Below are 12,617 nucleotides of genomic sequence, written 5' to 3' on the forward strand. Positions count from 1 at the left end.
GAGCTCATCAATTAAATCACTTGCTGGAGAAACTGGTTGGCGTGAAAACCTTCACTTCCGGCCCTCAATTGACACATGTGATAGCATGCACATGCACATAAATTGACATCAGATCAAACGTTGCGTTCAGGACACAGCAGTTTGAGGAATATCACCTTTAGTATTTAAAATTCATAATCCATAGCAAAATGTTTATTGGCATTATACATACAAAACTAAATGCGTTTATGCAAACCTGTATTGCAGTCAATTTTGGTTAGAGGAAGTGGTGCCTAGTAAAGAGCATTTCCGGTTATCTTAAAAATAAAAGCATCCATCACCCGTTTAACTAAATTATTACTGTATATAAATTATTCTATTTGAAATAGTAATAAGAGTCACGTTGTTAAGATTGTTAGATTGAGACAACCTTTTTTTATTTCGAAAATATATCAAAAGTTGATTGTAGATGATTAAAAAGGCCATGAATGGTAGGCTTCAGTCATTTTGAGCATGTTGCTGCATTGATGGTGGACTCCTGGGGTTTCTTGAATTGCACGACAAAGGGAATAAGTCGCATTTGTATCCATATTCACAGCAGTGCAGACCATCCATGCAACACTGGCCCTGAAACCAATGATAATCAGGGGTTAGGAAATATAATCTCTGCGGTTGCAGTGTTACCGTGGTTAGTTGCCATGACATAATATGATGTTCACGCAAAACACAAACAATATTTATACCAGTGGGTAGGGGCAGCAGTTCCAAGACCCTGGTAAAGGTCCTTTGCAGCAAGATGTGCCTTGTGGGCAGTAGAACTTAGAATTGCAGCGAATAACTTCATCCTCCTGCCTGCTACCACGGGCCTCTACTACAGCTGTTACAGTCGTCTGCAAAAAGATGAACAAAAATGTATACATTATGTCCAACAGCTTGTTAGCTGTTGTAGTGTCTTACTAGTACATAAGAAATGATACTTTTTTGTAGCTCAAGTTCACCAAACCCACATGCATAATATTATGACATCATAGACCAGAGGCCATTTAAATATCTTGTCCCGAATGGGTGAAAAAAAACATTGAAACCCCCAATGCCCTTTATTGTCTGAAATAAAACAAAAATAATTACAACTAAAATTATAACACACACTTCAACCTACATAGCAATATCTAACAAGGTGTGAAATTTTGCTGCATTCTTTGAATGGGATAAAGTAGTGGTGGATGACATACGATTGGATATAAATTATAAACAATTTGAAAAGCAGTAGTCTGGATTGAAAAATAAATAGAAAGGATTGCACTTTATAATAAATATATATATACATTGCAATAAAACCTTTTGCTGTTAGGAAGGTTTAATGTGTGATTTCTTTTTCTACAATGAAAATCCCCCCCTTTTTAGACATCAGAAACATGTTTATTATTGTGGTTATTAGATTATAAAGGTCCTCAATAGCTCAAACTTATACAACTTATATAGATTCAGGTTGCCCCCTGGTGGTGATTAGAAAGAATGAGCACTTACCTTTTCCAAGGGCTTCCAAGGGTAGGACACTGGTAAAAGTGGGGTGACTTGGGGCTCCAAAGCAGCTTTTCTTGTCAGTAATGGTGGGTCCTTCCATGATTTCGGGCCTCGCTCACACGATTGAGTGGTCAGGTTGCAGTGAAATCCTTGAGGGCAGCAGTGGGCCAAGTCAGAGCAACACACAGCCTGGAGAACACAACAATGTCTGATCAATGAAGCAGGAGCAACGCTTTAAACGACTTCATGCGTGAACCTACTTTAGGGTATGCACAGCAGCTGTATCCCCGCTCGGTCTCACAGCAGGTTGCATGGTCAGAGCAGGTGCTTTTGTCAGGACATGTGAGTTTAGAAGAGACGAGGGCTCCGAATGATAGCCACACAGAGAACCTCAGCATCTGGAGGACACAGCAGACACATGTGATGACAAATGACAAAAAAAAGTTATGCTACATGCCATACTTACTTTGTTGCCTCTTCGTGCTTCTACCGATTCCTCAATGAGTAAAATCAGCACACTTCTGTAAACTGTCAGGTTTCGAGAAATTTTGAAACCACATTTTACGCCACACCCCGTGCATCTTGTGACTAGCAAGCATTAAAAAAAAACATGGACTTGCATTATGAGTCAAAGTAGCAATAAGTTCACTATTCACGTAGATTGTAATAATGTAAAATTCAACATTATTTATCTACAAGAGAAAAACTTCTATATAAAGAGATTAATTCTGCAAACTACAACCACCATTAACATATATAAACAGGAAGACTGTTTGTAGCACTTTAATTAAAAAACAGGGTAACAGTAAAAGAAAACCAATGTAGGTGGAGGTAGTCGGACTAACCTACACTGCAGAAATAACATAACTGCACACTGTCAAAATGTTGTCTCTAAGTAACCGCACTGATGGCTAAAATGTGATTTTATTCATGGCGTTTCATACATTGCACTGCTGTGCTGCAACAAGTAACGAAGGTGTGTTTTATCTTACAAGCCCAACTTCAATATGAGGCTGGCGTGACATCAGGTTTTCAGCATACGGAGCAACTGGCAAAAAGGAAGCAGCAGCATCTAGGAAGCAAAGTGGAATTCCTCAAAAAAAGGACAGTTCAGTCAGTCAGATCCTGTCAAAAGTTCTGTCGATCAACTACAAAAAAAAAAAAAAAAAGATATGCACATGATTCAGCAAGGCGTCTCTTGTGTCCAAATCTGGTCGTCCAAAAAAAACAGAAGTTACACAGCTAGTCAAGCTCAGAGTCGGATGGAGACGCCGTCTTCCTCTTCTTTTTCCTGCCGTGCTTCTTGTGCTTCTTTTTCCTCTTCTTCTTGGATTTGTCCTGTGTTTTTACAATAATGTGTCAACTAAAGCGGATAGTGTCACCATGCTACCACCTTGACACGCGCATGAATTTCACAACTCACTATAAACCACATTTCACCGTGGCAATGCGTCATTTAGAGGGGTACAGTCGAAATGTTGAAAGACAACATTTGAAGTACAAATACTGAAAGACAATTCACATGTAGTATTCTGGTCACTAGGCATCAGTAATGTTACATTGATGAGCCATTACTACCTTAATGTAGTCAGCCATGGCATGATAAGAATGAAAAAAGTTCTCCTCCCATTCCATGTGGAAGTGGTAAATTTTTGGCTTCTTACTTTGTGCTTATTCTCCATTGTTTGAAACACCCCCCGAAGTTTAGAATAAATTGGACATTTATTGGTTAGCTCAGGAGCTTGCTTTATGTTATGAGTGGCGGCCGTCACGTATGTCCCTGCAGTGGTCCTGGGGTCTGTGCATTAGTGTTGCACAATGTGGTGTAAACAAAGAATAATCCGAGTGTAAAGCTGACTGTAGGGGTGTTATTTCATGTCAACAGTGCGACACAAATATTGCCTTTATTAATATTGAATCATACTTTGCAGAAATTCACTTATTGTGCTCGGGTCTGGAACCAATTAACTGTGATAAACGAGGGACAGCTGTACCCCTGAAAAGCGTGAAGACTAGTTTACGTTCTGTTTACGCATTTGTTATGCTATTCGGGGACCGTAAATCGTGCAAATAGACACAAAATACCATGCTCCTGCACGACTTATTTACACCTAGGTTCATCACAACTTAGTACGTCCGTCCGTGAAGCAGTTGTGGCATTATTTGGTCACTACCTGCTGAAGGCCAGGAGCGAATGCACAAAGAAGACACTAGAACCCTAAATCGAAAAAGTAAAGCATGCAAGTAAAGCAACATCCTTCTGTGTATAATAACGAGTTATTAAAAAGAACTTTACATAGAAGATCATAGAAATGACTTGAGAATTCCCCATGATTTGTTCCGAAAGGTTGTGGAAAAGTGAACCCATTCATGACAATGTAACATTCTTTGATACGGACCTCCCACATTGTTTTCAAACTTCATGCAAGTGTCAAGGTGGCTTTAGTGGATGCAATGCAAAATCTTACTGGAATTTTGTCCTTTTCTTCACTACTTCTCTTTTTCTTTTTGGCTTCAGCCTGAGTGGGTGGCAGAGACAAATTAAACCACAGAAACAAGGAACTCTTCCAATAAAGAAAATGTAAAAAAAACTACATTTCACAAGAACAGAAATCCATAGTGTATTCTAAGTTTCTCTTTCTTGAAAACAAAAGACTTACAAACTCTTCTCCACCCGACTCCGCAGAAGACTTGGAAGAGGAATCTTTGCGCTCAGTTTTTATTTTCCTTCGACGGTTCTTGTCATCCTAGGAAACACATCATTGAGGACCTTTATTAACAACGTTTCAATTTTACCTGCATGTCATTTAAATTACCTTATCATTATCAGCCTCCTCCTTGATTCTTTTCTTTTTCTTCTTGGGGGGTGGGGAAAAAAAGCATTCAGTGTGAAGTTAACGGTCTGTTGTTTATTTGATTAACAAGCACAAGCTCAAACACACCTTTCTGTCTGCCTCTGATTCTGCTTCAGAGTCATCTGATGCTCTCCTGGCCGACGACCTCTTTCGCTTCCGTTTTTTCTTCACCGTTTTCTTCTCGTCCTGTACAACAAATACACACATATTCAGATGAGGCGAGTGCTCACAGTTCTGGGGTTTCCCATTGATTTGTGCCATTTAAGCTAAGATTAAGACGGTGGTAAAGTGGTTAGCGCGCAGACCTCACAGCTAGGAGGCCAGGGTTCAATTCCACCCTCTAGCATCTCTGTGTGAAGTTTGCATGTATTCTCCGGGTACTCCGGTTTCCTCCCACATTCCAAAAACATGCTAGGTTAATTGGCGACTCCAAATTGTCCATAGGTATGAATGTGAGTGTGAATGGTTGTTTGTCTATATGTGCCCTGTACCCCGCCTCTCGCCCAAAGACAGCTGGGATAGGCTCGAGCAACCCCCGCAACCCTTGTGAGGACAAAGCGGTAGAGAATGAATGAATGAATGAATGAAAGCTAAGATAGTCATTACTTATATTAGACAATGACACCTTTTTGTTTTGGCATGGCAGTGTAGTGCATAGTAGCTCAATGTGCTGTGACTGCCCTCTACAGGCAAAGGTTATTATTGCTGTTCTCAGCATGTGTTGAGAGTCAAGCCTGGATTATGCATCTGTGTAGTCACTATGCTGTCCTCTGACGCTGTCTTGATTGTTTCATTTTTTTGTCTAAACGTTAGGGGGAAAGGTTTCTGAAAAGTCGACTCATAACAGCACCCACAAGTCATGTTTCCTTTGTCGCAAGCGAACAATGGTAATTAAAAAGAAAAAGGGGAGTGTTACTGCAGCTGGAACTAACTGATGTGTCCATCCATTCATTTTCTGGATGCCAGCTGGACACCAGCCAATCACAGGGCACATATAGAGGTTTATGGAATGTGTGAGGAAACCCGAGTACATTCAAACTCCAGAGATGCCCAAGCGGGGATTCGACCCCAGATCTTCCCAATCATTCTGTGTGCCTACATGCTACCCACTCGGTCACCATGCGGCCAACAACAATCATTTTTATTGCAACTGTTGATCTGAAATCGGAGAAGAGGTTGGCAAAGGTGAACGACGTTCTGAAGAAGATGTATATACACAGGAAACCATGTGGAAAAGAAATTAACCAATCAGAGGCTGTGCGGTGCACATTGCCACAACAAGGTACATGGCTACTATTCTTTAGATACATCATACATTCATTCATTACAAATTATATTTAAGAGCTTACCTCATCTTCAGATTCTGAGGAGGAGCTGCCGGAAGAATCAGAACTCGATGAGGAGGAGGAAGAAGATGAAGAATGCTTGACCAAAACACAATGAAAGCAGGGTTCATTAGATTTGAGGGAACTTGCTTGTTTGATTGAAAGTGTCACTACATAGAACAGAAAGACCAAAGAAGCACGGTGATGAGGATACTGAAGGTCTCCCCTCACCCTACTGGACTTCTTCTTCTCCTTCTTCTTTTTCTGGAGACAACAAATCCACAGTGTGACTAATAAGGAATAACAAAAGTGAGATAGTTGTCATGTTGTGTTATTGCATACCTCGGTTGCCTTTTTGTCTTTATCTTTGTCCTTGTCGCTCCCACCCATCAGCTTTTCACGATTCTTCGCCAGCTCTTTCTTCCATCGCTGTAAATAAGTACAAATTCTCTCAGGGCTCTACATTAAAAAAAAAATGACTTGCCCATGGGGAATCCTTACGGTGAGAACTACTTGCCCGAACTTGCCCCATGTAAATTGAAAAGAATGCCATAATGATATCATCTAATGATTATCATTTCTTGTGGTTGTTTTCCTACATAGATCATGACGTTGCAAGGAAATCTGGATTGTCAAGAGACTTCTAGGCACTTGATTGAATAAACACTGCGCTTATTAAATAATAAATGACAACACAAGTTATTGGGTAAACGTTCCTTACTATTGCAACCTGAGTCAGATCAAACTAACAGATTTAATCTCTGACATAATGAATGATTCACTCACCTGTGCCATCATTTGATTTGCTGCCGCTAATAAAAGACTTGTTTAGGAGGCACTGGTTCATCACTTTTTGTTTTTTTTCCTTCAGAACTTGTTGAAGAATTAGACGATGTTGGCAGGGACGCCATGATAGATGTTTTCATAGTCAAGCGCTGATCGCTGATTGGTTGATCGCGAACAAGAACGGGTGTGGGTAAAACGCGGACTGTGGACTACGGACCCTGGTCTAAATAAACGATTCTGATTGGCTTTTAAAAAAACTCTTCGCAATATGGCATGCCAAAGTGCACTTGCCCGACGGGAATATCACTGATTGGATTTACTTGCCCCAATTTTGTTTTAACTTGCCCTGGGCCATCGGTACATCCTGTCTCTTTTTATACTGTTATTGTAATTGCAAAGTGGAGAGATGGAAAAACGTGGTTTGATGCTCAGCGTGTCTTAGATACAAAGCATACCTCATTCATTTTGTCCTCAAAGTCAGCTAAGGCTCGCGAGCCCTTCTTCTTCTTCTCCAGCTGCTCCTTTAACTCTTCCCTGGTGAAAACACAATCAATTATATCAACTGTCGTTATCTTCAATATACAAAACATTTAATTACGTTCATAAATACTTAATTTTGAGTGTTACATCGAATATTTAAGAGTGGAAGTCTTTCTCCAGCACCCACCATGTTGGCCGTGGTCTGCTTAAATAATCCTGGATGGTTGGTCCAGAGTTCTGTACCGGGCCCCTGGATCGTGCAGCAGCAATAGGATTAACGTAAGCCTGAAATGACAAACACATCAGACACTGAACACATCTTACTGAGGTGACAGAATGTCAATAGAGGTCCACTGTTTTCTTATGACAAAATCTTAGGGGAGGTTGGAGATCCTGTTGTGACATCCTGTTCTCCCTCATCCCCAGGACGTTCCTATTTGGTTCATGTGGACTGGTAACTCTAAATTGTCCATCTATGGTTGTTTGTTTATGTGTGCCCTGTGATTGACAGGTTACCAGTCCAGGGTGGAGCCCGCCTCTTGCTTAAAGTCACCCCAGATAGGTTCCAGCTCGTCCAGAAAATGGATGGATGAATCGTACTCTAAGCTCTAAAATAAACACGTTTCAATACTGTATAATAACTGTATAACTGAATTAAATGCAATTTAAGATTGTAAGAAGAGACGCCCTGTTTGGTATTTACAGTATGTAGGGCCACGTCAGTGAAAGAACACGTCATATTTTTACTAGCAATAATATCTAATTATGTTTATTTGGCAGTGTTTCGTGGGGGCTGTGTACTGTATAAAGCACAAAACCAAAAATATGTTACGTTATGTGACACGGTAAAGGATCCACCAAGCAAGCTAATGTTAGCATCTTCTGCAGCTAGATATGCGCAATAGTGCAACATTTCCATCACATGCTTAACGGGGTGTTTGAATTCAAACATTAAAATTGTTTCGTTTCGATAAGGGTTGGTGGCATTTGGTTTAATTTATCGGGACAACGACTAGGCCTAGCATTAGCTAGCCGTCTGCGGGATGTGCAGTGTTTAGCTCAGCTAATCATAGGCTAACTCATCCTATCCCGTGTACTGTCCAACAACTCACCACTCGATTGTCCCTCTTGCCCATTTTTGACTCATTTGTGGGAAGGAAAACCGGTAATGAAGACAGTCATTTGTATATATTACAGTCTAGTGTCCACATCAAACAAGGGGCTTGTCTTTCTTCTTCTCATTCGAAAATGGACAAGCTCGAGGTCCTCAATCAGCCACTGCTGCCCCAATCAGTTGAATTTTATATTGCAACCAGTAGATATACTGAAGATGGGGTGTCCAAACTTTTTCCAGCGAGGGATACAAACTAAAAAATGAAAAAGTACAAGGGCCACTTATTTTTTGTATTGATAATGATATTATATTGATATTTTCTAATCCAGCACATGTAGATAAGGTAAGAAGTTCTATATATTTTAGAAATAAACGGCTTTGTGATATAAGTAAAAATAAGTACATATATTATTAGTATATAACATGTAGTTATATTACAAGTTTATAGTTTGAATTGTTTATCCAATTAGAATACAACTTTTTTCATTTCATATTGTGACTTTATTCCTTAAAACTTTCCAATTATTTCAACATTTTTTGTAATAGTATGACTTTATTTCACATTTGCTTGGTTTCTCTTTTAAAAAATAATTATTTATTCAATATTTTTTATGCCACTAAAACACATCATTCTCATAAAATTGAGTTTTTCTTTTGAATTACAACTTTTTTCTCTTAAGACTTTGACTATTATTGTCAAATTTCTATAGATTTTTTAATTTTTGCTGCTGTTTTGCTCCCACCCAAGGTAAATATGGTCTCAAATGTAGACTGACAATTAGGCAAAAACGTCCCGTTGTTTATGGGAGTACACCTCAACCCCAATTGTTTGTGAATTCTTTTGTGTCATTCATTCATTCATTTTCTACTGCTTTTCCTCACAAGGGTCGCGGGGGGTGCTGGAGCCTATCCCAGCTGTCTTCGGGCAAGAGGCGGGGTACACCCTGGACTGGTCGCCAGCCAATCACAGGGCACATATAGACAAACAACCATTCACACTCACATTCATACCTATGGACAATTTGGAGTCACCAATTAACCTAGCATGTTTTTGGAATGTGGGAGGAAACCGGAGTACCCGGAGAAAACCCACGCATGCACGGGGAGAACATGCAAACTCCACACAGAGATGGCCGAAGGTGGAATTGAACCCTGGTCTCCTAGCTGTGAGGTCTGCATGCTAACCACTTCTGTGTGGACTTCACATTATGTTCTCAACATAATGATAATGGTAAATGACTTAAAAAAAAACCCTAAAGTTCAAGAAAAAAGCCCTGTAGTATGTAGTTTAATTTTGAATTTCCAAGTAATTTATGAGTTGAGGGTTGATCTGAATGTTGAACATTGTGTACTCAAATACTGCAGTAGCGGAACAAGTACATTGTGTTTGCAGAGAGATGTCAAGCCTACATTGTTGCGATGAATGAATTGTTACAAGTCATGTATCACCCATTCTGATGGTCAGTTAGAAGTACCAGAGGGGATGTCAGCTTAGCTGTACCCCCGTCCCACCTCCCACCACCACGCAAACAATAGCTTTCTCTGCCATTGTTCGGTACCACATGCAAACTCCACACAGAGATGGGAATTGAACCCTGGTCTCCTAGCTGTGAGGTCTGCGCGCTAACCACTAGACCGCCGTGCCGCTCTTTTGTGTCATGCAGAACTAAAAATCCAACACGTTGATAAAAAGCGGCTTTTTATTCAACTGGTGTAACACAATAATAAGACACCAATTCCTGCATTCATACAATTATAATACCATGATTGTTTTGTTCCTAGTCCCAATTTGATGTGCTAGAAAAAGTGACAAAGGAACATGTGTGTGATTGGAGTTACATGATGGACCAAGCTTGTTAGTTTCAAAAGGAGCGAAACCTCTAAAAAGCTCAACCGTGGACTTCAGTTGGACTTACATTTGAAATGTGATACTGTTACTGGCTAAAAATATATATATATACACAGTGATTGTATCAAGTTTAAAAGACTAAAGCAGTCATTACCAAAAAACTGTAAAAGTCTATGCCTAAAATATTTTCGAGCTTTCATTGCATTGTCACCGACACCAGATATGAGAGGAAGTTCACACAGTGCTTAGTCAAGCCGATTTGTGGATGTACATCACAGTTTGCCACATAGCAATTAAATGTGGCAAAACAGTTCATACAGGCAGTTCTCTTCAGACAGTCATGACTACAGTAACATATCTGATAAATAGGAATGGCAGTAGAATATGATCAATGGCATGATCATTTAACAGTTTTAAGAAAGAACCTGAAGGAGTTGGGATGTGGTCAGTTAGTCGCCAGAGGATGTGCAAACATGTGCGAAAGGTTTGGACATCCATACCAAAAAAAACCTGAGAAAGTGTGTGTGTGTATATGTATGTGTGCTAGCAGCACGACCAGTTAAGAGAAAGTAAACCAGTGTTATATGTTACTGTTCTGCGAGAACCACTACATAGAAAAATACATCTCTGCGCTTTGCTTTTCTTTTTATGCTGGTGTAAAAAAATAAAATTGAACAATGGCGGGACGTGCCTGTAAAATGGAGGAAAATAAGTTTTTAAAGATATTTGTGCATCATTTAAAAAAAAAACAAAAACACAAATTTGATGAAGGAAATTCAACAAGCACCCGCAAAACCCGCCGAAAAATTTTCAACACACAAAATACTCTTGCCATACAACATTCCACTGACCATCACTACGCTACATCTATCCATTTTTTTTGACAATTCTATGGGTTTTTCTAGAATTACTGCTGCACTACAAAACAGTACAAAACAGTCATCTACCCTTTTATACATTCCTTACATTGTCAAACCATCCTTACACAGGTTCTGCCATCTTCTCGAGTTGTAAGGATATTTCATGCCCCAGCATCTTAAAAATCAAGTACGCCACTTATTTAAAAAAAAAATGCATATAAGACTTATCAATAACATTAAACTTAAATACAGACTATTGGTAGCATACTTCTAAGCCAAATGTATTGATGAATGGTGCTGGTGGGACTCAAGCCACCTTATTGCAAGCATATGTATTATTACTGTTGAGTATTAATGATTATAACAGACCTTAATGGCTGACTAACAGCATGTCAGAAACATCAAGGGAGTGGCAAGAACTTTTCCTGCGTGTCATCATTGCCTCAGCACCATGATGATAAGTGTGCTTGACCCCAAAGTAATTCAGAGATGCAAAAAAAAAACCATTAGAATCCTGCTACTGGTCTGCAGTTGCTCAGCGCATCCTCTGGGTGGCAGTAAAAGAATTGTAAGAGCTGCAATGACGTCGGCAGTTAAGTGGCAGTTAGTCATGACTCTTCAGGAGCATCAGTGGAGACACACACTGGTTGTGTTCATATCTGTGAGCGTTGCTTGGGTTTCATAGCGAATCACAAGTCCAGCATCCGGGCTGCTCCCGTATGGCCGCCACTTCATGATTCGTTCCAAGTCAAATTTGAGATATAAGTGTCTTTGCATTGATAATGTAGTCGATCATCAACATGTTCAGAACCGAAAAAGCAGCAATTTCAAAATCCATCAGTTCATGGATGGGGGATAGCTTTTTGTGCATTTCCAGGGCGGGGGGGGGGGGGGGGGGGTACTCGTTCCTAGCAACTACCTCTTTCCGAGTACACTCCCGAGAATTCTTGGTTGAAGTACACCCACCACCTGATCTTTCATGTTTAGTTCACATATACCGCAAGGAATCACAGTGAAAAAGTTGACAATATAAAACACACAACGATGCACCTGCAGGAGGAAAAGTCAAGGGTTCAATTTAGATTTGGACTCATTTTAAAAAAGGTAGCTTGCATCATTTTGTGTTTTATATATTTCAATTTAGCGCACTTTACAGGAAATGTATAGCTGAAGCACTTTTCATTCTACAGTCAAGCATGATTAAGATCAAAGAGTGGCTGGGTGAATGCCCCCCCCCAGCCATCCTTCTCCCCGGAGACAGCAAGGACTCTCAGGCAGTCCTCTCCTCAATAGTGGGTTTGTTGGTGGGGATAGGCTGAGCGGCATACACACTTCTACTGAGGCTGTCCACACTTTGAAAGTAAGGATGGGTAAGTGCGGCGAATGCAGATATCCTCCTGGAGGGGTTGAAGGCGAGGAATTGCTGTATGGAAGACAAAGAGAGGGATGAGAACTTCGCTGTGATGTTTCTCAACGTAATAGATCATTTATTCTTCTCAAACCCACTCGACAGTCTTGATGGGAAGCCATTAAAATATGGATTTTTATTCCAAACTTGTATTGGCACTTGTATTGTATATTTCATACCTATCCTTTAGGTGTTAAGTTGCTGTGTGATGATTTTAGCCTTGTTTTATCCCAGGTTCTCTCATAGTTCATGATTACCTCATGCCAAATAATGAGCTACCTGGTCCTCTTGAACTTGTGTGTTCAACAATGTGCCATTTTATGACTTGGACGTGTGTGAGTAATGGTACAATAGTACACTTTTTAGTTAAGACTCATGTGATGTTTCTCAACGTAATGAATAATTTATTCTTCGCAAACCCACTCAACAGTCTTGAT

At 40.0% G+C, this 12,617-nt stretch overlaps 3 protein-coding genes across 5 annotated transcripts in view; all 3 read right to left on the reverse strand.

The window, feature by feature from the left end:
• Positions 1-28: 28 nt before the first annotated feature.
• LOC131101659 (progranulin) lies at positions 29-2,271 on the reverse strand. Its single transcript, XM_058046975.2, has 5 exons — positions 1,970-2,271; positions 1,764-1,901; positions 1,507-1,692; positions 723-869; positions 29-606 (listed from the first exon to the last, which is right to left on the reverse strand). Exons 2-5 carry the CDS (start codon positions 1,899-1,901, stop codon positions 478-480), a joined length of 600 nt encoding a protein of 199 aa, XP_057902958.2. The 5' UTR covers positions 1,970-2,271; the 3' UTR covers positions 29-477.
• Positions 2,272-2,411: 140 nt separating this feature from the next.
• On the reverse strand, positions 2,412-8,220 carry fam133b (family with sequence similarity 133 member B). 2 transcript variants are annotated; one of them, XM_058046974.2, is made up of 11 exons: positions 8,062-8,220; positions 7,137-7,234; positions 6,925-7,003; positions 6,026-6,112; positions 5,915-5,947; positions 5,708-5,782; positions 4,446-4,544; positions 4,320-4,358; positions 4,164-4,250; positions 3,972-4,022; positions 2,412-2,841 (listed from the first exon to the last, which is right to left on the reverse strand). In XM_058046974.2, exons 1-11 carry the CDS (start codon positions 8,083-8,085, stop codon positions 2,746-2,748), a joined length of 768 nt encoding a protein of 255 aa, XP_057902957.2. In that variant the 5' UTR covers positions 8,086-8,220; the 3' UTR covers positions 2,412-2,745. The 2 variants fall into 2 exon arrangements, with proteins under 2 accessions (XP_057902957.2, XP_057902956.2); XM_058046973.2 differs by having other exon boundaries at positions 4,320-4,361.
• A 1,541-nt stretch (positions 8,221-9,761) lies between these two features.
• Positions 9,762-12,617, reverse strand: part of cdk6 (cyclin dependent kinase 6) — a 29,827-nt gene continuing 26,971 nt past the window's right edge. For both annotated transcript variants that reach the window (XM_078791976.1, XM_058047346.2), the window contains one exon: positions 9,762-12,195. In XM_078791976.1, coding sequence (XP_078648102.1) covers positions 12,043-12,195 — 153 coding nt within the window. In that variant the 3' untranslated portion in view covers positions 9,762-12,042. The remainder of the gene's footprint in view (positions 12,196-12,617) is intronic.

The sequence above is a fragment of the Doryrhamphus excisus genome, linkage group LG7 (genome assembly GCF_037039965.1).
Source record: "Doryrhamphus excisus strain RoL-2023G ecotype Guam linkage group LG7, RoL_Dexc_Guam_v1.1, whole genome shotgun sequence".
Classification (NCBI taxonomy): Eukaryota; Metazoa; Chordata; class Actinopteri; order Syngnathiformes; family Syngnathidae; genus Doryrhamphus; species Doryrhamphus excisus.